General features: G+C 41.3%; 1 protein-coding gene across 6 annotated transcripts in view; it reads left to right on the top strand.

Moving 5' to 3' along the window:
* The window catches only part of PHACTR4 (phosphatase and actin regulator 4), a 116,812-nt gene extending 93,179 nt beyond the window's left edge, over nucleotides 1–23,633 (top strand). For all 6 annotated transcript variants that reach the window (XM_082650166.1, XM_082650164.1, XM_082650167.1 and 3 more), the window contains 10 exons: nucleotides 264–428; nucleotides 1,146–1,541; nucleotides 5,762–6,365; nucleotides 7,755–7,942; nucleotides 8,723–8,876; nucleotides 15,054–15,109; nucleotides 16,328–16,389; nucleotides 17,656–17,793; nucleotides 18,414–18,490; nucleotides 21,344–23,633. In XM_082650166.1, coding sequence (XP_082506292.1) covers nucleotides 264–428; nucleotides 1,146–1,541; nucleotides 5,762–6,365; nucleotides 7,755–7,942; nucleotides 8,723–8,876; nucleotides 15,054–15,109; nucleotides 16,328–16,389; nucleotides 17,656–17,793; nucleotides 18,414–18,490; nucleotides 21,344–21,359 — 1,856 coding nt within the window. In that variant the 3' untranslated portion in view covers nucleotides 21,360–23,633. The remainder of the gene's footprint in view (nucleotides 1–263; nucleotides 429–1,145; nucleotides 1,542–5,761; nucleotides 6,366–7,754; nucleotides 7,943–8,722; nucleotides 8,877–15,053; nucleotides 15,110–16,327; nucleotides 16,390–17,655; nucleotides 17,794–18,413; nucleotides 18,491–21,343) is intronic.
* The last annotated feature ends 2,094 nt before the right edge of the window (nucleotides 23,634–25,727 follow it).

Below are 25,727 nucleotides of genomic sequence, written 5' to 3'. Positions count from 1 at the left end.
AGCTCTTAACATTTAGCATTGTAATTATTTGTGTGAAATAAATCTGTCTTATTCATGTAGCAAAGCACCCGGCACATAATAGACAATCAAATGTTTATTGGAAAAAGAACTACTTATTTTCATTACTACTATAAAATCTAAATAATAAGCTAAAACAGGAAGAGGGTTGGATAAAGGGGATAAGAAAGGTTAGAAATTGCCAACTCTTCTCCCTACCTGACCACACCAGTCCATCAATTTGCTCTTTCTTTTGGACCTTGCAGGTGGTGAGGATCCAGGGAAGTTGAGCCATGCCACGTTAAAGAATGGCCATACCACCCCCATAGGGAGTGCCAGATCCTCTAGTCCAGTCCAAGTAGAGGAAGAACCAAGAAGAATAGCAAGTCTTAAGAAGCCTATTCCAGAAGAGGACCCAAAGAAGCGACTAGGTAATTAACTCTGAATTTTTTGCAGTTCGCGGGCCTCTCACTGCTGGGGCCCCTCCCTTTGTGGAGCACAGGCTCCGGACGCGCAGGCCCAGCAGGCTTGGCTCACGGGCCCAGCCGCTCTGCGGCACATGGGATCCTCCCGGACTGGGGCACAAACCTGTGTCCCCTGCATCGGCAGGCGGACTCTCAACCACTGCGCCACCAGGGAAGCCCAACTCTGAATTTTTTAGTTTAAGAGCCATGGATCAGTCATTCTAATTTACTTCGGGGGTTTACAAGAGCCAGGGGAGAAATAAAATCCAGAGGGACTTCTGTTCTCCTCTAGCAGTTCCTCACCTAGTTGCCACTTTAAGTACAATTTCTCCCCTCATTCTTGTATTCACAAAATACCTAAATGTGTGATTCTCAAGGATGGAAGAGGATGTTAAATATCAGATAACTGTAGGACTTTTTCAAGCTACACATTCCTCCTCCTCCACCCAAGGGACTCTGTGTCCAGTTGCCTGGCTCTTGTATGAAGAATCACTACCATAACAAGTCTGTCTTATGATTGAGAAAGTGTCATATACCTTAAGTACGTTGAGGTTGGGAAACTTTGTCCATAAACCAATCTATACATTAAATAATGGATGGAATTGACCGTAAGCTATGGGTGTGTTAGCTTTTTCAGTCTGTCTTGTAACTCTTTCCTTTTAAATCACATCTGTTATTACACAGGCTCAACTGGAAACCAGCCTAATTCTGAAGCAGAGTCCATTCCTGAGAATGTACCCAAACAGCCTTTACTTCCCCCTAAAAGACACTTGTCCTCTTCTCACGAAGCAAATGAAGGGCAAGCAAAGGATGCCACTTCCTCTGGCAGCACAGCAAGACCACTCTCCTCCACGCCCACCACTGCCATCACCACAGCACCTGCTGCCACCACGGCTGCCACAAACCCAGCAAAAACGGTTAATTCCTCTGTCCCCCCTTCCCAAGCACCCAGGACTCTGCCTGCTTCTTCTGCCAGCACTAACACTACTGCTACCCCGAGCCTCACTCATACAGTTCCTGCCAAGCAGCCCCCTATCCCTCCCCCTAAACCAGCTCACAGAAACAGCAACCCTGTCATTGGTAAGTAAGTCTTTAGATTTCCATTGTTTGGGGTTTGGTTTGGTTTTAGACAGTTGTTTGGTTTTTTTGGGGTTTTTTTGCGGTACGCGGGCCTCTCACTGTTGTGGCCTTTCCCGTTGCGGAGCACAGGCTCCAGACGCGCAGGCTCAGCAGCCATGGCTCACGGGCCCAGCCGCTCCGCGGCATGTGGGATCTTCCCGGACCGGGGCACGAACCCGTGTCCCCTGCATCGGCAGGCGGACTCTCAACCACTGCGCCACCAGGGAAGCCCAAGACAGTTGTTTTATTGGATAACTGGTACAATATTGATTTGGTCTGTGAGAGAGTTCTCCATAGCTTGTCCTTATGAATGCCCTCAATATAGAAAAAAGCCTTGAAAATGAGGCAGATGGCTATAAATGGAAACAGTGGGGTTAAATATCACTAAAATTAGGTTCAAGTTTTGGGGGATTAATATTTATTTTCCTAAAACAATGTTTCTGAACTACTGTTTGTAGTTGGGGGACTGTACATGTGAAGACCACAATGGGTTTGATCTGCTTGGAGAAAAGGGTTTTTTCTTTAACCTACTTTAAACTGCCAATGCCTTCCTTCAGCATAAATCCAGTAGATAAAAAGATGATTGTATAGGTGCCAGTGTAACTTGCGATTCAGTGTCTGGCATAGTACATTCATGGGGAACTGCAAAGGAATTTAAATTATCCTGATAAAATCATGTTTTGTCTCAGGAGAGTTAAGAATGCTACTTCTAATAAAATAAGTGGTAGAAGAATGAAAGCAGGGAAGATAACCAGTAACTTTTTATTGGTTTAGTAATTTTTTTATATTTACCTGAATATATTATAGTATATTTAGGTCAGTTTTCCTTATATAAATTTAGAGGAATTTTAAGAAAGGGAGGAGAGGAAAAAAGGTAGTTTTTCAAGAAAAATGATATTAGGCTTAGTACTGCTTAAAGTTTTTGTTAATGATTGGAGAAGCAAAAAGTGTGCTCATCAAATGGCTAATTAACCAAATTGTATGGAGTGACTAGAACCTTGAAAAACAGGCTTAGAGTTCATTGTGACTATAGCAGGTTGGAGGAGCTTGATAAAAACAGGATGAAGGTTATTATTATTATTATCACTACCTTGGATGGATAGTGCTGTGTTGACTTATCTCTGAGGACTGAGGAGCTTTCATATACTTATTTTCAAAACCTTGTGAAGTTCTATCTATTTTATCTATTATATAGTTAGGGCAATAAGAATGTGAAGAAGTTGTGATTGACTCAGGTTGCAGTTAGTGAAAGATAGAAACCAAACACAACCTTTTCAACTCTGGAGTACAGACCTCTGTCCTGTATACTTGTGTTCTCAACCTGTTGTCTAAACAGGGGTTCTCATCATGGTCACCTGGAGGGCTTGTTAAAACAGAGTGCTGGGCTCTGCCCTTAGAGTTTCCAATTCAGTAAGTCTGGGGTAGTGCCTGAGAAGTTGCATTTCTGATGAGTTCCCAGATGATGCTGATGCTCTGTATATGGGGACCACACATCGAGAACCACTGCTCTAAACCAGTAGTACTCCACCCTTTTCAGGGTAAGACAATATTAAAAAATGATAATATGTGTACTGTATCCTGGGCTAAACTGCGGAGGCCACTCTTGGCCTCAGATGAATAGCCCAAAGCAATAGGCCCTGTGACTGAGGGACCAACATCAGTCCACAAGTGGTCCTCGGCAGAAAGAGAAAAATAGGATAGTTCACAGAGTTTTTATTAAGGTTAAGTAGACTTGATTTAAAGAACTATCCTTTAGGGAGTTCCCTGCTGGCCTAGTAGTTAGGATTCCGAGCTTTCACTGCCGTGGCCTGGGTTTAATCCCTGGTCGAGGAACTGAGATCCCACAAGCTGCACGACATAGGCCCAAAAAAATAAATAAATAAAAGGACTATCCTTTATTCTGAAATTATGGACCTTCCTAATTCTTTGGTGTTAAAAGACCATTTCTTCCATGAAGGGGTTGTGTTCATAAGTGGTTTACTGAATATCAAGCCTTAGTTGAGGGAATTCACTGGCAGTCCAGTGGTTAGGGTGCCATGTTTCCACTGCTGGGAACCTGGGTTCAATCCCTGGCTGAGAACTAAGATCCCACAAGCCACGCAGCACGGCCAAAAAAAAAAAGAAGCCTTAGTTGAAAATAATAAAAATTGACAACCTGAGATTGGTTGAGAATCTTTTTAATAGTATTGGTCCATGAAACCCAAACATTTGGAAACCAATGTTTAGACATTGCTATGTCTACTAACGGGCATAATAGTATTAGGACTAATTAGTAGTGTTGGGACTAAGGAAGGACCACCATAAATAACTGAACAGATGAAGGGAATTTGTAACCCCTCCAATGAACATTTTGGCATCTTTCCCACGGAACTACAGCCAAATGCCATTGGGTATTTGTACCAGAGGGTATGTGTACCAGAGGTCATTTCCTTTACTTTTCAGGTATATGTTTTCCATAAATTACCAAAGGTAATTTACTTTATCAATTCAAATGTTAAAATACTCAAATTTGGTCTTGTCAGGGGTGGGTTTTGTTGTAGATGGAATAGCTAACCACTGTTTTTAGACAGACAGCAAAAATCCAGTCTACCAAAAAATACCTTTTATTGATCCTGAAATTCACATTTTTCGAATCCTTTTTTATATGTGTATGCAGTATTTTTCTAGAAGGACCTTTTAAAATTTTACTTATGAAGAGTGACATTAAAGCATTATCAGATTAGCTAGACTTTTACTTTGAATGCTGCCAATGGAATGGGATTTAGTGCAGTTAAATTTTTAATTTAGGGAAACTTGAAGTGTTGCTCTCTAGGTAAGACATATAAAACCTTTGAAAACAAGTGAGGGGTTTGGGTAGAGGGTTGGAGGTTGGTAACCGAGAGAACTACTATTTAATTATTTTGCAAGGTTGACCTTTTGTGATGTGTTGATCCACTTCTTTTTTTTTTTTTTTTTTTTTTTTTTTGCGGTATGCGGGCCTCTCACTGTTGCGGCCTCTCCCGCTGCGGAGCACAGGCTCCGGACGCGCAGGCTCAGCGGCCATGGCTTACGGGCCTAGCTGCTCCGCGGCATGTGGGATCTTCCCGGACCGGGGCACGAACCCGTGTCCCCTGCATCGGCAGGCGGACTCTCAACCACTGCGCCACCAGGGAAGCCCGATCCACTTCTTAGAAGCCATTTGGAGCTCTCCAAAGGGACTTTGTGGAATCAACACCTGAGACGTTGTGGGCTTTGGGGGATCACATAGGGATATATACTGTCATGATACAGGGTAGGGGCCTCTCATCTAGTAAACATGTATTGAGGACCCACTATGTGCCAGGCACTGTGCCCCACCCTGTGAATATGCTGATAGAGACAAGGGGTGCCCTGTTGTCAGGGAGCCCATAGGGTAGTGAAGAGTGGAGATGACAGATTGGACATAAAGGACAAGAAGAGGTGTGGACACTAATAAGAAACAAAGTCAGTGGGATCCAGATGATGGAGCCTCATAATGAGTCCCGGGAACTAGCTGAGTCCTTACCAGTTTGTAGTATGATCTTGGGCAAGTCACATAACTTCTGTGGCCTCAGTTTTTGCTTCTGTAAAATGGTAAAGATGATCTCTTGTATAAGAAGAACATGAAGTCAAGGATAGAAAAGCACCTTGCTTTCTTCAAAGGCCTCTGCGTTTGCTATAAAAATCCAAGATATCATTGATAGTTTAATAATAAAGTGCTCTGATATCTAGATATCATTATTTATCAGTATATGGTAACAATGCCTGATAGTGTTTGTTTTTTTGTTTCAATCTGCATGTTTAAATTTTTTAATGGAGTACTGTTAGACAAAAGAATTTACTAGCCACATTTTTTTTGTTTTTTTTCATATTAACTTTATCTACACCAAGATCAAGTCATAAAAAATTGTCATGTCTATTATCATAGTAAAGAAGTAAGAAGTTTCTCATCAAAATATTAAGGTAGTGGTCTTCCTACACCTCTGTATATTTATTAGGGCTTCTATATATTTAAATATTAATTTTGTTTCAGGATTAGATAGCTAGGGAATGGCAAAGCCATGAAATGGTATAATTTGCCCAAAAGATTAAGACTGAGCTCAGCTCTAATTCTAGGCCCTGGACTGGCCCCTCAAAGCACTGTAAAGCCATCTTAAACTGAGGTGTTGCTTTCTCTTTTCCAGCTGAACTATCCCAAGCAATAAACAGTGGTACGTTGTTATCAAAGCTGTCCCCACCTTTACCACCTAAGAGAGGCATTCCATCAACTTTGGTACCCACCTCAGAGTCTGCTGCTGCCACTGCCACCACCACAAAAGCACCAAGTGATCAGAAAGAGAAGAGCACATGCTCTGTGGGCTCCGAACCCCTGCTGATGATCCCCCCTACCGCCCCATCCCCCCCACTGCCTACTCATATACCTCCAGAACCCCCTCAGTCCCCTCCATTCCCTGCTAAGACTTTTCAAGTTGTGCCAGAAAATGAGTTTCCACCTTCCTTAGACCTACCCCAGGAGGTTCCCCAGCAGGAAAGTCAGAAAAGGGAAGTACCCAAGAGGATGTTGGACCACAGCTTTGGGGAGCCCCATGTACCCTCTAGGCTGCCCCAAGTCCCACTGCATATCCGAATCCAGCAGGCCCTGGCCAGCCCACTCCCCATGACTCCTCCCTTGGAAGGCTCTCATAGAGCTCATTCATTGCTCTTCGAGAACAGTGACAACTTTTCTGAGGACAGCAGTACCCTGGGTCGGACCAGGTCACTTCCCATCACTATTGAAATGCTGAAAGTGTGAGTGCCTTTAAAGCTTGCTTCTTGTTCCCTCTTTACTGTAGCTAGTCCTTCTGGGAAAAAATTACTTATAGAGAGAAAATGTGAATAAATTTAAATTAAGAAGAATACTCAACAAATAGGACATGTTCTTGAATTTGAACTTTTACTCTCCTGATTTCTATAACATTGTTTCCATGGCAGAAATTTCCATGATGATACAAAAATTACAAACTTCTGTACTTGAAAATTAAAATCACTATGTATTTTTATATGATATACGGGAAGCAGTGTAACATGGTGCTTATGAACATTGACCTTGGAGTAAGATGGCTCTGGGTTCAAATCCCAGCTCTGCCTCTGATTTACTAGCGTGCAGTAGTGTATGTTACTTAATCTTCCTGCTCTTCAGTTGTCTAACCTGTAAACAGAAATAATACCTACCTCATAGGCTTGCGAGAATGAAATTAGACAAATCTGAAAGCTCTAGTGCCTGGCACAGAACCTGGTAGAGAGAGACAGAGAGAAGCCTAGAGAAAAAGAAGGGAGCTCTGAAAGATAGCTCAGTATTCCAGCCCCACAGACTGAAACTGCTCATCTTTTCTCTCCCTCATCTGTCCCCAAACACTCAATCTGTTCACAGTAGCATTGGTACTTATACCTATTTTGTCTGTCTTTTTAAAATTCAGACAAATTGTGACTGAAGATTAACACTTCTTGGCAAGTTGGAAATTTGTCTTACTAATAACTAAAAGAATGGTTATAGAGTTGTTGCAGTATCCTACTTTTTGGTTTTTTTGCCATAATCTTTTGTACTTCCTGGTATTATTTATTTTGCATTATTTATTTTGAGACAGTTTAGGAATTTGAAGTAGACTAAGTAATAGTTTTATGCCTCCAGAGTGTAAAGCAAAGAAGTTAGTTTTCATCTGTACTTCTCTTTGCTTCCTTGGTTTAGGAAATGGGTTAAGTATTTTTATTGAGTATCTTCCATGAGCCAAGTACTGTGTTAGATGCTGTGTGATCTTCTCATTCAATCAGACCAAGGCAAACTTGCATTTTATGTATTGATCATCAGGGCCCTATGTGCAAGACACTAGTGCATTCTAGAATTTGTCTATTTCATTCTAAGAACAAACCAACAAGGTAGGTATCATTCACATTTACAGAAAAATTAAATAACTTAACAAGCTAGTAAATAAGTTGTAGATCTGGGATTTGAACCCAGAGCCCTTTAGATTAATAGCTGCTAAAAAGTTTCTTAGCAAGAATGTAAAAATTAAGGGAAATAACTATAAATTATTTCATTTATGGACTTTTTCATGGTTATTTAGTAGTTTGCCTTGCAAATCAGTTATTCTTTATGTCTCTGAAAGGAAAACGTAAAATGTAATTATGTTAATTTGTTAGTCCAGACGATGAAGAAGAGGAGGAGCAGATCCACATAATTGCATTCGATGCAGATGTAGCATCTACCTCAGTCATTCCTAAACTACCGCAGTGTCTGCAGGAGGAAGAAGAAGGGAAAGAGAGTGACTCTGATTCAGAAGGTCCTATTCAATACCGAGATGAAGAGGATGAAGATGAAAGCCATCATAGTAAGAAAGGGAGGGGAAGAGAAGGAGAAAGTTCTCTTACAGATAAAGCTGTGTGCTGGTCTTAGCAAGTGTAAGATGCATGGAAGCAGGCACCCTCTCCCATCGAGTCGTCTGGCTGACTGCTCTTGGAAGGCTCTGTGAAAGACTCTTGTCCTTGCTGTTCCCATTGTTATAACAAGCCAGTGAGAGGGAGCCCAGTAGGTTGAGTCAATCAGTTTTTTATGTGTTTGGTTTTGATTTAAAAATTATTTACCTTGATGGTGTTAAAGAATGTGGAGTAAAGGAAAGTTGGTATTTGGGCTTTGTGGAAAAGACAAAAATGATGCACTCCTTCAGCCTAGTGAGCTTCCTGTGTTCATGGGGCAAAGAAAAAAAACATGTTCATGTACACACATCTGTGAATAATAGAATCCTGATTCCTAAAAGTGGAAAGCAGCTTTAAGAGTAGGAACCTTATGAGGTGTGTTAGTGCAAATGCCTCTGTGTTGTAATTCAGAGGCTGTCCCCTGCTTAGACCATCCCTCCTCTAGCAACTCTTATTAAGAAGAAAAATGTAGACAGAGAACTGGTAGAAGGGAAAAGATATTTTTAGCCCGTCTGAGGCCATCTGCTAAAAAGATTTTTAGATGTCCTCAGCTTTACCCCCACCTCTCTGTTAGGTGGATCATCAGAGGCCAGCTAGAAAGCTGGGATTATGATATTGTTTATTCAGACTCTTACCTAGCTCCAGGTGAGGCTGAGCTTTAAGCTCCTACATGTTTTTCTTTCCCTTGTACAAAGGTGCTCTGGCCAACAAAGTGAAGAGGAAAGACACACTGGCAATGAAGTTGAACCACAGACCCAGTGAACCTGAAATGAACGTGAATTCTTGGCCTCGAAAAAGCAAAGAGGAGTGGAATGAAATACGGCACCAGATTGGGAACACGCTCATCCGGTAGGCCTTTTCTTAGAATAGATTGATTTGATTTGATTATGCCAGTACATGTCTTAGAGATGTACTTTGTGGTGGAGCATGCAGGTATCTTTATTTTTTTAATTTTAGAAATAGCATAATTTTTAAAAATACATATTGTACACAGATGGGTATCTTCTAAGAGTTTGGAAATTAAGGAACTAGATGGCTCTCAGAGCTTTAAACCATGAGATAGATCTCACAGCTTTACACCATAAGATAAACATAAGTATGTTTTTTTTTAAAGTTTCTAAGGATTTAGGTGGCTCCCAGGACAGCAAGCCTCTTCTGGCTTGCTCAACCATGAGGTGCCAGCCCAGTTAAAAATCACACACGTAATTTCCATTGTATCTATTTCACATGTTCCATGTAACTGCCTCCTTTCAACGTGTTAGTATATTTTTCAAGTCAGCTGGAACCAAAAGCATAGAGAGACTGAATGCAGGCCAGCTTCCTGCATATGTACTATACATAGAGTCTAGGTATACAGACAAGTGTTTGCCCACCTCAGATGTTCCTCTCGGAAAGTGGAACTCCTGGTGTATTCCTTAAAAACAAATAAGGATGCCTGTTAATTAAAATATATTCTCCTCTCCTACCTCAGACACCTGGCTTTGCTGATGGCAATCTTAATGCAGAACTGTGGCCCTCTGAGTGTCAGCAAGAGACCATCAAGATTAGGAATTAGTTAAGAATGGGGATTTTTTTTTCTTTTAGTTTTATTGAGATACATTTGACATACAGCACTGTATAAGTTTAAGGCATAGAGCATAATGATTTGACTTGCATACATCATGAAATGATGACCACAATAAGCTTAATGAACATCCATCGTCTCCTATAGATACAAAATAAAAGAAACAGGAAGAAAAAGTATTTTCCTTGTGATGAGAACTCTTAGGCTTTACTCTTTTAACAACTTTGATATATAACATACATGTTAATTATATTAATCATGTTGTACATTACATCCCTAGTATGTATTTATTTTACAACTGGAAGTTTGTACCTTTTGACCACCTTCATCCAGTTCCCCCTGTCCACCCCCTGCCTCTGGTAACCACAGATCTGATCTCTTTTTCTCAGTTTGTTTGTTTGGTTTTTGGAGTATAATAGACCTACAATACTATATTAGTTCCTGGTGCACAACATAGTGGTTTGATATTTCTATACATTGCAAAATGATCACCACAATAAGTCTAGTTACCATCTGTCACCATATAAAGATATTACATTATTATTGACTATATTCCCACACTGTATATTTCATCCAAGAATGGGGATCTTTAATAATAGATTACTTGGGCTTCCCTGGTGGCGCAGTGGTTGAGAGTCTGCCTGCCGATGCAGGGGACACGGGTTCGTGCCCTGGTCCGGGAAGATCCCACATGCCATGGAGCAGCTGGGCCCGTGAGCCATGGCCGCTGAGCCTGCGCGTCCGGAGCCTGTGCTCCGCAACGAGAGAGGCCACAACAGTGAGAGGCCCGCGTACCGCCAAAAAAAAAAAAAATAATAATAATAATAGATTCCTTTGGCTTTATTGCAATGCTAGTTGCTCATCTTTGAGTGTTTTTTCCCAGGTCATAATCGTCTTAGAAGAGCTTGTTGGACACTAGCAATGAATAGTCTAAAATTAAAATGTAGAAATACAAGAGATTAACATTTACAATAGCAATTTACAATACCATCAAAACTCTTTAAATACCTGTGGATAAACCTGATGAAAGATTGTGTAAGACCTATGCACTGAAAAGTATAAAATAATGCTGAAGAAAGTAAAGAAGACCTAAATATATGGAGACAAATAACGTATTCATGGATCAGAAGTCTCAGTATTATCAAGACATCAGTAGATTTAATGCAGTTCCAATCAAAATACCCCCTTTAATTGACAAACTGATTCTAAAATTGTTACGGAAATATAAAGCAACTGTGAAAAAGAACAGGACTGGAGGACTAACACTGTCTTATTTTAAGACATATTATAAAGCTAAAGTAACCTAAACAGTATGGTATTGACGTAAAGGTAGGATAGACAAAGAAGTCAATGGAACAGAAGAGAGAGCCCAGAAATAGACCCACCCATATATGTGCAACTCATTTATGACAAAGGTACAAAGACAATTTCATTAAGAAGGGATGGTCTTTTCAACAAATGGTCCTGGCACAAAAATAACTTCAATTCATTCAGTGTATCATATAAAAAATTAACTCAAAATGGATCATAGACTTAAATATGAGAGCTAAAACTGTAAAATTTCTAGAATATGGGTTAAAGAAAGATTTCATAGATATGATCTCAAAGCATGGTTCTTAAGAGAAAAACATTGGTAAATTGCACTTCATCAAAATTAAAATTTTTTGTTCTGTGAAAGACACTGTTTAAAAATAAAAAAGTAAAAATAAGCCACAAACTGGGAGAAAAATATTTGCAAACCATGTATCTGATAAAGGTCTTATATCTCTAGAATATATGAAGAACTCTCCAAACTCAGTAAGAAACAACCCACTTTTTAAATGGTGGGGGAAGCAAGGACTTCCCTGTTGATCCAGTGGGTAAGACTCTGCCCTCCCAATGCAGGGGGCCCGGCATGTGGAAGATCCCACATGCAGCACAGTAACTAAGCCCATGTGCCACCACTACTGAGCCTGCGCTCTAGAGCTGCGTGCCACAGCTACCGAAGCCCGCGCACCTAGAGCCGGTGCTCTGCAGCAAGAGAAGCTACTGCAATAAGAAACCCGCACACTGCAATGAAGAGTATCCCCTGCTCACCACAACTAGAGAAAGCCGGTGCACAGCAGCGAAGACCCAACGCAGCCAAAAATAAATAAGTAAACAAATAAATTTATTTTTAAAAATAAAATAAATAATAAAAGACTGATAATATTAAGAGTTGCTGGGGCTTCCCTGGTGGCGCAGTGGTTGAGAGTCTGCCTGCTAATGCAGGGGACACGGGTTCAAGCCCTGGTCTGGGAGGATCCCACATGCCACGTAGCAACTAGGCCCGTGAGCCACAACTACTGAGCCTGCGCGTCTGGAGCCTGTGCTACGCAACAAGAGAGGCCGCGATAGTGAGAGGCCCGCGCACTGCGATGAAGAGTGGCCCCCGCTTGCCACAACTAGAGAAAGGCCTTGCACAGAAACGGAAACCCAACATAGCAAAAATAAATAAATAAAAATTAATTTTAAAAAAGAGTAGCTGAGGATGAGGCCCAGCTGTATTCTCACACAGTGGTGGTAAAATAGACTGGGAGCGTAAAATAGACTACTTCGGAAAACAATTTGTAAGTCTCTTTAAAATATCAAACAACATACGATCTAGCCATTCCATTATTTCTAATAGTCCCCCAAAATAGAAACAACCTAAATGTCCATCAAAACATAAGTGGATGAATATGAACATAGTCCTGTGATGGAATACTACAGAGTAGTAAACAGGAATGAACTATTTATAATGCCACTACTTGGGTGGATCTCAGTAATTATCCTGAGTGAAAGAAGCTAGACAAAAAAAAGAGTACATACTGTATGATTTTATATAAAATTTTAGAAAATGAAAACTAATTTATAGTTACATAAAACAGATCAGTGGCTGCCTCGGGGCAGGGTGGTTGAGAGTAAATAAAGCAGATGAGTGTTTGCTTGGAGGCAGGGAGATAGAGATTACAAAGGAAAGGAAATTTTGTCAGGGAGGTTGTAGTGGGTAGAGTTGTATGTTCCAAAATAAATCCTAATCTCTGGTACCTTTGAATGTGACCTTATTTGGACAGAGGGTCTGTGTAGATATAATCAACTTAAGATGAGGTCATACTGGATTTGGTAGGCTCTAATCCAATGACTGGTGTCCTCATAAGAGGAGGGAAATTGGGATGGATAGACACAGACACACACAGAGATCGCTGTGTGACTAAGGCAGATACTGGAATGATGCATCTACAAGCTAAAGAACACCAAGGACTGCTGGCAACCACCAGGATCTCGGAGAGAGGCATGGGACACATTCTCCCTCTGAACCTTCAGAAGGAACCAACCTTTTTAACACCTTGATTGTGGACTTCTGGACTCCAGAGCTGTGAGAGAATAAATGTCTCACAAAGTGAATGTTATAAGCCATTCACTTTGTAGTAATTTGTTACAGCAGCGCTAGGAAATCAGTCCAAGGGTGATAGACATGTTCCTTACCATGACTGTGGTGATGATTTTTTTTTTTTTAAGATTTTTACCCTGAGGAGCTAAATCGTTTAATGCACTCTTTTTTTTTAAATATATTTATTCATTTATTTATTTTTGGCTGCTGTGTTGGGTCACCATTGCTGCGTGTAGGCTTTCTCTAGTTGTGGCGAGCGGGGGCTACTCTTCATTGTGGTATGCAGGCTTCTCGTTGCTGTGGCTTCTCTTTGTTGCAGAGCACGGGCTCTAGGCACGCGGGCTTCTGTAGTTGTGGCTCACAGGCTCTAGAGCTCAGGCTCAGTAGTTGTGGCGCACGGGCTTAGTTGCTCCGCGGTATGTGGGATCTTCCCAGACCAGGGCTCAAACCCGTGTCCCCTACATTGACAGGCAGATTCCTAACCTCTGCACCACCAGGGAAGTCCTGGTGATGATTTTATGGGGACATACCTATGTCAAAATATCAAATCATGCAATTTATTGTATGTCACTTATACCTTCGTAAAGCTGTGGTGGTGTTTTTTTTAATGAACATTGAAAAAAGAAACGCTTTGAAATACATAAAGTTGTAAATTGTATATAAAATGGGGGTGGGAGTTTTCCATGCAACTAAAGAGTTACTAGCACATAGTTCAAATACTGTCAGAGCTATACATTAAAAGTAAGAAATGAAGAACTTTCTGATTCTAGAAATGACAAGTTGTCGTTGGTGAATAACATCTCAGAACTGGGAATGAGATGAGAAACTTCATCAGATATTTCAGAGAGGACTGAAATTAAAATCATAGGTTTTACAGAATATAACTCCAAGAGAGACAACTTTAAATTCCAGTAGTTCCTAAAACACTGGTTTAAAAATCAAAAGAGAGGCTTCCCTGGTGGCACAGTGGTTGAGAGTCCACCTGCCGATGCAGGGGACACAGGTTCATGCCCTGGTCTGGGAAGATCCCACATGCCGTGGAGCGGCTGGGCCCGTGGGCCATGGCCGCTGGGCCTGCGCGTCCAGAGCCTGTGCTCCGCAGCGGGAGAGGCCACAACAGTGAGAGGCCCACGTACCGCCAAAAAAAAAAAAAAGAAAAATCCACCTCCCAACGCAAGAGACATGGGTTCGAGCCCTGGTCTGGGAAGATCCCACATGCCACGGAGCAACTAAGCCCGTGTGCCACAACTACTGAGCCCATGTGCCACAACTACTGAAGCCTGCGCACCCTAGAGCCCACGCTCTGCAACAAGAGAAGCCACTGCAATGAGAAGCCTGTGCACCACGACAAAGACTAGACCCCGCTCGCCGCAACTAGAAAAAGCCCGCGTGCAGCAACGAAGACCCAACACAGCCAAAAATAAATAAATAAATAAATTAAATAAATAAATCAAAATCAAAAGAGGACTTCCCTGGCGGTCCAGTGGTTAAGACTCCACGCTTCCAATGCGGGGGGTGCAGGTTCAGTCCCTGGTTGAGGAAGTAAGATCCCACATGCTGCACAGCCAAAAAAAAATAAAACAAAATAAATAAAATAAAAATAAAAAGAGGAACATCAGAGTCATATGGGAAGCATTATACACACACACACACACATACACACACACACACACACACACATAGTCTCAGTCCTCATTCTGGTTTCCTAAATGAGAATTTTTATTAATATCTTTGAGGATCTGTGTTAACCCATATGCTGAAGGAGCAAATCTGTTTGGTTGCCACCAGAACAGTCCAAATCTTCATTTTACACATGAGTAACTCAAGGTCTAACTGAGCTTTTTTGTGGTGATAGGGCTTGCTGGCATCAAAGCTAGAACTAGAATCCTGGCCTCCTGTTTGCCTGTACAATTCCTTTTTATGTTGTAATATCTGTATTAACACTTTCAGTGTGAAAAGTGTTTTATAAACACTTTTCATAACGTGTTTCAAAAGTGTTTCATAAACAGATCTTTATAAACAGGACCGGGAGACTTAACATTGACAATATTCTTATTTATCTCCTTTTTAGACGACTGAGTCAAAGACCAACACCAGAAGAACTAGAACAACGAAACATACTACAACGTGAGTCCAGCTATGGAAATGAAGTCGTATAGATTTTCTTTGTGTGTTTCTGACTTTAATATACATGACAGAAAAGAGAAGCATTTTTCAACAAGGGCCAAGGAGAGAGTATTCTAGCCAAGGAAGGAGTATTCATACTTTTTACCCCTGAAGGAACATAGTTCCCCCCAAGCTTCCTTTACAAGATATCATTATGATATTGTTTAGTGTACTGGGAAACTCCAGAAAATTGTATTTTAATTTTCTCATAGTATCCTGCACCTACCTTGGGCATTTGAGAGGTTTTGACAGCGTGTGCTGCCCAACTTTTCTCTGCCTTAAGAGAGGTAAGGTAGTGGTTGTATATTTGGAGTGGACCTTCCTATTCCTAGTGTCTGAGAGCTGGGACCCAGAGCAAGTCTCAAATGCAGCAGTTGTTCTGCCTTTTTCATCTCTTAAGGCTTTCATACCTCCAAAGTCAGAAAATAGGACCATGTATTTAATTTGCTTTCTGTTTATGTAAATGACTAACTGAAATAGCATTCTAATCCAGCACAGATTTATTTTTCCCGATTATAGGGTGAAATTTGTCCTTAAATACCTCCACAGTGAAGAGGATTAGGCTTCATAGGGTTACAAGTGTGGGAGCCTTTATAGACTTATCATGTGAAACCTAGTGTGAGCTCCATTCTCCATTGTTAGTGGTTACTCTTGAGCAAAGATCTGCAAAGTTTTTCTTCCAGGGCACATAGTAAATATTTTCAACTTTGCAGGCCAAAGAGCACAAGGAAGCTATTATGTAGGTACTTATCAAACCACTCAAAATGTAACCATTTAAAAATGTAAAGGCCATTCTTAGCTCATGGGCAGGAAAAGTACAGGCAGCTGGCCAGATTTGATACCATAGTTGGCTGACCCATGCTCTTAAGTATTTGACTACACCAGTTGACAAGAAAATTGTCTTGATTAACCAGTCCCAAAGTAAGTATTTTATTCTGACTTGGAGCCTGTAAGAAATATCTGTGTATGGGACTTCCCTGGCAGTCCAGTGGTTAAGACTCCAGGCTTCCACTGTAGGGGGCCTGGGTTCAATCCCTGGTCAGGGAACTAAGATCCTACATGTCATGGGGTGCGGCCAAAAAAAAAAAAAAAGAAATATCTGTGTGTAATTACTGAAACGTTTGATATGCAGATTGCCATTTTGAAGTAATATTCTTTGTTTGTGGCTGTCAACTGTAGCTAAAAATGAAGCTGATCGTCAGGCAGAAAAACGAGAGATTAAACGTCGGCTCACTAGAAAGGTACACTGTCTCTGTCTGTCCACTCACTGTGTGTCTTGTATTTGAATGACCTATTTGACTGGAAAGAAATAAATTTGACTTGAATTGCCATAGACTGCTGTGAAAATAGAACACATGATGAAAATACAGAAAACAGCATTATAAGAACTTTTTTTTCCCCATTTTTACTGTTTAAAGAAAGCCTGGCACAAGAAGGTGCTCAATAAATGTTTGCACAAGTTTTGACCTTTTATTTGGTAGACCTGGGATTTTGGTGTAGACTATAAAAGCTGTTGACGTATGGAAGCGGTCACAGGAGGAGTGTGTAGAATTCAATTTTGCAGGGCAAACTGGTGGTTTTCTAAACAGAGAAAGAACTGAACTTGACCCTTAGTAACACATGAAAAGTATGAAAACCAAATAGGATTTTCTCATTGGTCCCAAATCAGTTAGGGTAGAATCTTTTCTGTATCAAACTTGTGTTAACCCTTAAACTCCGGGATTAAGCCCTTTTTCCTTTCCCTCCCTCCATAATAGTTGGTGATTACCTCCTGTAGATTCTTGGAGTTGGTCTGAGTTCTCTAGACATTTCTTAAAATGTATAAGAATCCCCAGGAGAGCAAGGAATCTAGGCATTTTCCTCCTGATTTTTCCCACTTCTCCCCTTCCCCAGGACCAGAGGAATTATCCTTGATAGATTGAGCAAGTTACCTGATTGTTCAACCTTAAATCATGATTTGTTACAGAATCTGATATCTTGGGCATTATTCATGGTGAAAGGAAATTCACCCTTAATATTACCCATTAATAGATATTGCTTTCATATTAAATGTATTCACTTTCTAATGTATTAGATATGAATTTGTAGCCCTGACCCTTTTGCTACCCAAAATGTGGTCCACGAAGCAGAAGCATTGGCATCACCTGGAGTTTGTAAGAGATGCAGAATCTCAGGCCCCACCCCAGATCTGCTTAGTCAGAATCTACACTTTAACCACATCCCCAAATGGTTTGTATGCATGTTGAAGTTTGAGAAGCACTGGTTATACTGGTTTATAGCAATGGTTCTCTGTCTTGGCTGTGCACTGTGGAGCTTAAAGAAACAAACAAACAATCTCCTGATACCCAGAATCTCTGAAGATGGACCCAGGGATCAGTCACATTTAAAGGTCCCCAGCTGATTCCGATGTGCACTGAAAGGTTGAAGCTCTGAGTTAGAGGCAGTTTGAATGCATGATTGATGCCTAACTCCTGGCATAGTGAACTGAGAGCCTTCATTTCTTTCAGCTCAGTCAAAGGCCAACTGTGGCTGAACTACTTGCCAGGAAGATTCTGAGGTTTAATGAATACGTGGAGGTAACAGATGCTCATGATTATGACCGGCGAGCTGACAAACCTTGGACCAAACTGACCCCTGCTGACAAGGTGTCTGTCGTCTGTCTGTCTCTCTTTCTTTATTTGAAGGGTACAAGACATTAACTAGAGGGGGAACCATAACAAAATTTCTACTTCTCGTATAATGTTAAATATCTAAGGTACAAAATACCAAGATGTACCAACCAAAACTTTATACTAATGACTTCACCACCACCACCAAAACTGAAACAGAAGAAAATCCCTGCTGCATCACAGAGTACAAAAATCTGGAAATACAACACATTTTTAAACAGTGGTTATGTTTGGTTGGAGGGAGTTTGGATGGAATATTTTAGTAATTACCCATATTTCACTTTTATAACAGGAAAAGCACTTTTACATGCTGTGGAAACTATAAAAAGTACAATATCTCTTTGGAGGTCTTCAAGTGTTTCGATTTAACTGGAGATTTCAGGTTTATTATGAGATGAAGGGTGTCAGGAAAGGCGATATGCATCAGGCTCAGAGCTTCACTCAATGTGTTGACCTGGCTTCCTCCCTCCCTCTGGGTTGCCTTCCGGGGGTCGCAGTCACTCCCAGAGTTAAGCACAGTAGAGACTAGATGGCAGATACACTGCTGTACTCTAGCAGACAGAAGATGCTGAAGCGCTTTTGTTTCTACTCTGCAGGCCGCCATAAGAAAAGAATTAAATGAATTTAAAAGCTCAGAGATGGAAGTTCATGAGGAGAGCAAACATTTTACACGGTAAGACCCAAATACTGTGAGCTAAGTAGAGCTCCACCAGAAAGCAAATGTAGCAGAGTTGTTCAGCTAGGAAGAACTCTAATGACATAGTTAAAAGAACAACACTCAGTGTTAATTGCAAGAAGACTACGTTAAGAGAAACAGATGAGAACTAAGAGGCATAGTTCATGCCTTATTGAATATGGCATTTTATGTATATTATCTTATTTAATCCTTGCAGCAAACATACCAGGTGTGTTCATATCCCCATTTTCTTGATGAGGAAGTAGACTCAAATAGGTTAAGTAACGTGCTTGACTTGCACAACCAGGATGTGGGGAAAGGAATGAATGACTAAAAGCCACTGGGTGCTCTCTTCTCTGCACTTCACTGTCCCAGGTTATGGATGAGGAACTGTTGCTGAGCTAGACAACAGCCTGCCCTCTCTGGTTTCAGTCCTTTCTAGCACACTTGATCTTACCAATTTAGTGTATAAACATCACGAAACAAGCCAAGAAGCATTTTGATTTGGAATTACTGTTGTGATTAAGGACCCAGCCCATACCTAAAGACTCAGCGAGCCACAAATGGAATCAGTGAAAGTATCTAGGTGACTCCCAGAACATTTATAAAAGGAGGCTAAATGAAAGAAGTTATAATGACAATTACAGTTTGCTGTAAAAAAAAAAAAAAAAAAAAGGAAGAAGCAAAATTGGAAATAAAATATTGTTAAACTTTTTTCGATCACAGTACAGACAACTGGTTATTTTAACTACAGAATTTTTTTGTACTGAACTCTGACAGGATTAGAGAAGGCAGATTCTTTGAACAATAGTAACACCATTCAGGGTGCTGTAATATGAACTCAAATAACAAACCATACTTGCCAGCAAGGAGATTATAGTCTAATCCAGGAAGAGACCTATGTACCACTGTGTACAATCCATATGATAAATGCCTTAGTCATTCTGAGGCCTGAATCTGTCAGGTTTCGTATCCCAACTCCACCATTTCCTGGCTATGTCAGTGTTAGCTATTTTTTTAAAATAAATTTATTTATTTGTTTGTTTATTTATGGCTGCGTTGGGTCTTCGTTGCTGCACGCGGGCTTTCTCTAGTTGCAGTGAGCAGGGGCTACTCTTCATCGTGGTGCGTGGGCTTCTTATTGCAGTGGCTTCTCTAGTTACAGAACACGGGCTCTAGGCGCACAGGCTTGAGTAGTTGTGGAACATGGGCTCAGTAGTTGTGGCATGCGGGCTCAGTAGTTGTGGCTTTCAGGCCCTAGAGCACAGGCTCAGTAATTGTGGCGCATGAGCTTAGTTGCTCTGCGGCATGTGGGATCTTCCAGGACCAGGGCTCGAACCCGTGTCCCCTCATTGGCAGGCACATTCTTAACCACTGCGCCACCAGGCAAGTCCAGTGTTAGCTCTTTTTATTAGTAGTAGTATTAGTAGTAAAGTACCATATTGAGCAACAATACAAGAAAGTCAGAGAGAAGGTGACATTTAGGCTGCATCTTAAATTATGTAAAATAATTTATTTGGACAGGAAGGAAGGAAGGAACATTGTAAGCAGAACTGCCAGCTTTAGCAAGACTTTGGGAGGCAGGAAAATGCGTGTTCTGAGTAATAGAACATGTAGCTGGAGCAGAGGATGGATGGGGGCAGCATGGTGAAGGTGAGACTAGCAAGATGGGTTACAGTCGTGTTCTGAAGAGCTTTGACTCATGCTAGGATATTGGGTAACCATTGGAGTTCTGTGTATTTGGGGAAAAGCCCTGGTGGAACTGTGGAAGGTGATTTGGAAGAATGACGAGACCAGCAGCAGGGAGACCAATTAGGAAGCAACTAAAATAGAGTGAGCATGCTGCTAGCTCAGACCAGGGAAGATAGGTTTGAAAGACATTTCAAGCATAGAATCAACAAGATTTGGCAATCTGTTGATTCCAAGGATGAACTAAAGGAAGTAATCAAAATGACTCCTTAGATTTCCAACGTGATTTTTGAAGACTGTTTAGTTAATAAGGAGTTCAGGCAAACAGTTTAGGACATTTATTCAGTGAATATTCAGCACCCACTACCTGATGGATACAGTGCTAGGTGCTTGGGATATAGCAGAGAAGAAGATAAAGTCCCTGTCCTCAGGGAGCTTTTATTCTAAAAGAGGAAGGCAGACAGTGAACAAACTAGAAAGTCAATTATATATGTTGAGTCTGATGAGCCTGTGACACATGGAGGGGGAGCTGCCTAGAAGACAGTTGGATATTCAGCCTAGAGTCCAGGGAGAAACGCAAGGTATAAAGATTCAAATTTACGAAAAAAGATAGTAGTTCTTAAGGAGAAAAGTGTTTTGTATTTAAAGGGTGGACAGAGGAAAATGAACCAGGAAAACATTGAGGAAAAGCAATTGAAAAAGAGGGAAAACTAGGGAAAAGATAGTGTTACAGAAGTCAAAAGAAGAGAGTTTCCAGAAGGAAGGAAGAGGATCAGGAGTATCGGCTGCTACAGAAACGTTAGGTAGGATTAGAGTGGAGGACAGGTGACTTTTTCAGTTGGAACATTCATTTCATTACTTTTAAGATAATACAGTTGACCTGTGAACAAGGCAGGAGTTGGGGCTCCCACAACTCTCTGAACAGTTGAAAATCCACATATAATTTATAGCTCCCCTCCATATATGTGGCACCTTGGTATCCATGGTTCCACTTCCTACACAGGCTATTCAGTCATGTAGTTCTGTGGTATTTACTATTGAAAAAACTCCACGTACAATTGGACTCGCACAGTTCTAACCCTTGTTGTTCAAGGGTCAATTGTAATTGCAAAGAAATCTACGATATTTGGTAACTCGGCTCTTTTTGATCATCCGTTTTAGCTACCACCGTCCATGATGCTGAAGTTTGAGAGAGGATCTAAGCAACCCCCTAAAACAGGGCTGCCTCGCTGCTTCAGTCTCCAGAGCGACATGGAGGGTACCTCAGCACTTCTCAGCGCAGCCAGAATTGAGTCCTCTGGGATATAGTTCTGGGGTGAACAGCACTTCTGTGAATGTAGCATTTCACTGGAATGGATTCTCATACGCTGCCTTGGGCAAAGCTGAACACTTTGTCAGTGCTTTTGAACCTTTTAATATTGCAGCGTACCTGAGGGCTCTTCCCTCACCAGCCACCAATGTTCTGAGTCACTTGCAGGTTCCAGGGTTTATTGGCTGCACCTCACCCTCACCCACGATGACTGCCTGTGCTGAGGCACAGTTTGCACGATTAGGCTTACCTGCCCTGTCCTGTTGTGAGACCCACCTGTGTAGGCGCTAAATTCTAGCCATCACATCTAGTTGGTGGTGGGGGAAACCTTCTGGAGGCCCCCAACCTTCTGGAAAAAGTGGCCCCCACCTCCAGGGGAAGCCTTCATACCACACTGGCATGTCAGCTGAAAGCACTGCACTATACCTCTTCTGACACAGCAGGACAGTCCTCTTCAGGCAGTCCAGCCCAAGAGAAGCTCAGGATCTGACATGTTCTTCCTTTTGGCACAAGTCATTCTGACTTTTATCTGTAAAAAAAAGACAGAAATCTTGAAGAAATGATGGGAACTTATGTTTTTCCTGTCTGTTGAACAGTCTGAGCTGCAACCAGATTCCAAGTTGGGAAAATGAGAAAGCATATATGTTTTCTGTATATAAAAGCAAAACCAAAAAAGGCCTTTACATTGAGGCTAACTTGGCAGAAAACTGACTCATGGCTTAAATTTTATAGGCTATTGTACTTTTGTTGTACCAAATGATACCCTAACTCATTCTAACCAAGAGATGTGTTTTCCCCCATAAAACAGAGTTGCAGCAACTCTGGGAGCACTTGTGTGCTGTCAGCCCCACACTTCCAGCCAGAACACAGCAAGGTCCTGGGGATGTGGAGTGCTAGATAGAAAAAGGTCTTTGGAGAAGCAGTTAGGAGGGGCAAGATCATGACCCACTGCTCCTCTCTTTTCCTCAGTACTGTTTGCCTTCTCCTGCTGTGTGCTTTGTCTTAACTCCCAACACTGATCTTCCTGCTGACCCTCTCTGGGAGCTTCCACCTCACTCACTCCTCTTCCAAGCTGTAGCCAGTGCAGCTGGTGCCTGGGCATTGACTCAGGCCCCACTCCTTTTTGTATGTGTAATATATGTTAATATGATTTCCTAAAACAGAAGATTCAGTTGCTTTCTTTGAATTTTTACTGAAAACCATACAGCCTTACTATTTCCCTCTAATTCCTGTACATTCTAAGTGGAAGGGAAAAAAATAGTTTCTACTTAACTGATAAATGTGGCTTTTTCCCTTTAATGTTCAGAAAATTGTGGCTATCTTACAGATTTCTTCTGATTTCTTCTGCAGTCCATGTTGTTCTGTATGTGATCTTTAAGTGGATTTTTCTCTTTTCCTCCTTTCATGTCCATGTAAGATTTGCTGAACAATCAGAATATCAGGTTAAAACAAAGCTGAAGTGACCTTAAAAGGTATATCTTCCCTCCATACGGGGAATAGGGAGGTATTTGGATTTCTCAGTAAACGTCAAGTGCGTTATGGCTGTGGAGATACACTGGGCCCACATCTCCTTCAAATTCATTAACATTTGGTATGACCAAGGGAAGATAAGTGACAATTCTACAAAGTTGTTAGAGGTCTGTATATAAGGTGGCCACACATTAAGCGTTAACTTCTTCTAACCTTTCTGTCTTGTTGTTCTGGAAACTATTTGGCTTATGCCAGCATCCTCTGTGGCTTCAGATGACATTTTTCAAACCCCTTTCACCGCCTTCCTTTCCCTTAATGTGCCAAGCTTGAAACAGGATTTGATTTCCCGAGCTACTTGTCTGCTTTCTATGTGCCACCAAGGAATCTAGTTCATCTTTCATCTCATTCATGTTCTTTTGAAGCAAGATACTTTGGGAGTCAAGTCTTTCAGGTGTTTATATAAATATATATATAAAGAGGATTTTGTGTTCTCTTTCCGTGTAAGTAACAATTCACAACCATAATGTAAAGAAGAAATAAAAGCCTGTTGTATTGTACTTCAAGATGCTTCCCTGATGTACAGAATCTCCTTGTAAAATAAATAATTGCATTGTAAATCAGTCTTCCTATCAATGTTAATTATTAATGTATTTTAGAATTAAAAAAAGTTATACTATTCTGGTATGTAGTGTTTATTTTTTATGTTCTACCTCACTCCAAATGACTTAAGGTTGCTTAAAAATGCTCCCTAAGGGACTTCCCTGGCAGTCCAGTGGTTAAGACTCCGTGCTCCCAGTGCAGGGGGCATGGTTCAATCCCTGGCGGGGGAACTAAGATCTGCAAGCTGCACAGCGTGGCAAAAAAAAAAAAAAAAAAAATCCCTAAAATATTGCTAGACACCCTAAATGAGAAGTAGATGAGGGGGAAAAATTAGAGTAAGAACATTAAATGTAACCAGAGATGAAGGTCAGTGATGTTTGTGTCTGTACAGAATTGTTGAAAAAGAATAAGCTGCAGAAGGGAAAGCCAACTATGAACCCCACACTGTGTAGCAGGTGCAGCTCTAGGTTTTATTAATCCCACCTAGACTGGGAGGTAAGTGAAAGTACACTCATTTTACCAGTGAAGAACTTGAGAGATGAAGTTACCTCCCCAAAGTCAAAGATAATTATGTAATCACTCTTTACATATATTCAAGGAAAAGCAATTGCATCCTAATCAGTTATCCCTGCAAGGACTTACTGTGTCTGGACCACATATAATTAGACCTCAGGCTGACATCACAATAGGACAGATCGTAGCTTATGTACTCCTCTCTGGCAGGCAGCCCAGTTTCATTCGAGGTGGCCCCACCAATGACTCACTTTGTACTTGTCACTTCAGAGACTGGCCTTGATTATTGTACCACCCTTTACCAAGGGTTAAGAGAAACCATGAGTCAGAACTGCTCATGCCATTGGCCTCCACCTGCTCCCATATTTTCCTTCTACTAGCCCTCCAAAGAGGCCTCAAACTGCCATTACCCTTTTGAGGTCACGCATTGTCTCTAGAAGGGTATTTTGAAGGTACACATTGCCCAGTGTTTGCTGAAACAATGAATTTAGCGTCCGTAAGGATTTTGATTACTGTACCCCAGGAGAGAGAGGACTACAATTGCAGAGAAGAGGTTTGGAAAACCACCATCAGAAAGGGCAAGTCCAGTGGATATTGAATGGGAGGGGGTGGGATAGGAAGTCTACTTATAAAAGTTGAGAATGTACAACAAAAGCCAGGTGCTGAAACCAAAACACAGCCTAAACCACTGTTTCAATTCCATCTGTAAGAGGTGTGAAGGGAAGAGACGGAAACACCAGCAGCCTGGACCGCTTGCTCCATCTTTCTCCTCTGTGGGTACCATTAATTTCTTCCCCCAAGAATTTTTGCCTCCTTCATAAAGCATAGAGGTCATATGAAAGGAACAAACACCCTCAACTTCTCTGCATCTGGTACTGAGGAGACACACACACACCATTAATTCATTTATTTGATCAGCGTTTATCTCCTTCCTGCCCCACCAAGAAAAACAACCTTCCCCTGTTGCTCTATCACCTACTTTTCCCATACTCCCTTCACATAATCTATTCTAACATTAAACAACTTAAATTCCTGTACAGTCCAAGCACTTGAACTAAATGAGTGACAGAGGAAAAAGAAGCAATGCAGATGTAAACATTGCATTGATTGACATTGACATTGACATTTGTGTAGGACCTCTGGTCTATACATGCTGTTTTCCATTTCTAAAGCCATGTTCACTAAACTCATTAAAATATAAACTAAAACCAAAATAAAATGGCTTTCCCTGAGGTTACCAGTGTCTTCTTAGTTAACTGCCACATCCAAGGCCTGTTTTCAGCTCAAAACGTATCCGACTACTCTGCAGCATGTGATGCTCTGGGCCATGTTCTAATCCTCAAAACTTCTTCTTTGACTTGTCGGACACCACTCACTCTCCTGGTTCTCCTCTGATCATGCTTCCTCTGTCCCCCGGCTTCTTCCCTGACCACCATTTAAATGTTGGGTTTTCATGTCCTCTCATCACTCTCCCTGCTCTTCCAACGTGACTTCAGTCACCACTCTTATTCTGACAACTTCTACATCTTTATTTACAACTCGAATTTCTTGCTTGGAGTCCAACCCTATATCCAATTACCCTGTAGACATATATACACCCACGTGTTCCCAAGGTACGCACCTCCAGGCTTCCTTTTCAAGGGGGTGCTGAGA

Source organism: Grampus griseus (genome assembly GCF_964374135.1).
Source record: "Grampus griseus genome assembly, chromosome: 1".
Classification (NCBI taxonomy): Eukaryota; Metazoa; Chordata; class Mammalia; order Artiodactyla; family Delphinidae; genus Grampus; species Grampus griseus.
Note: the sequence above shows the minus strand (reverse complement) of the source record. Positions and strands in the feature narration are given on the sequence as shown.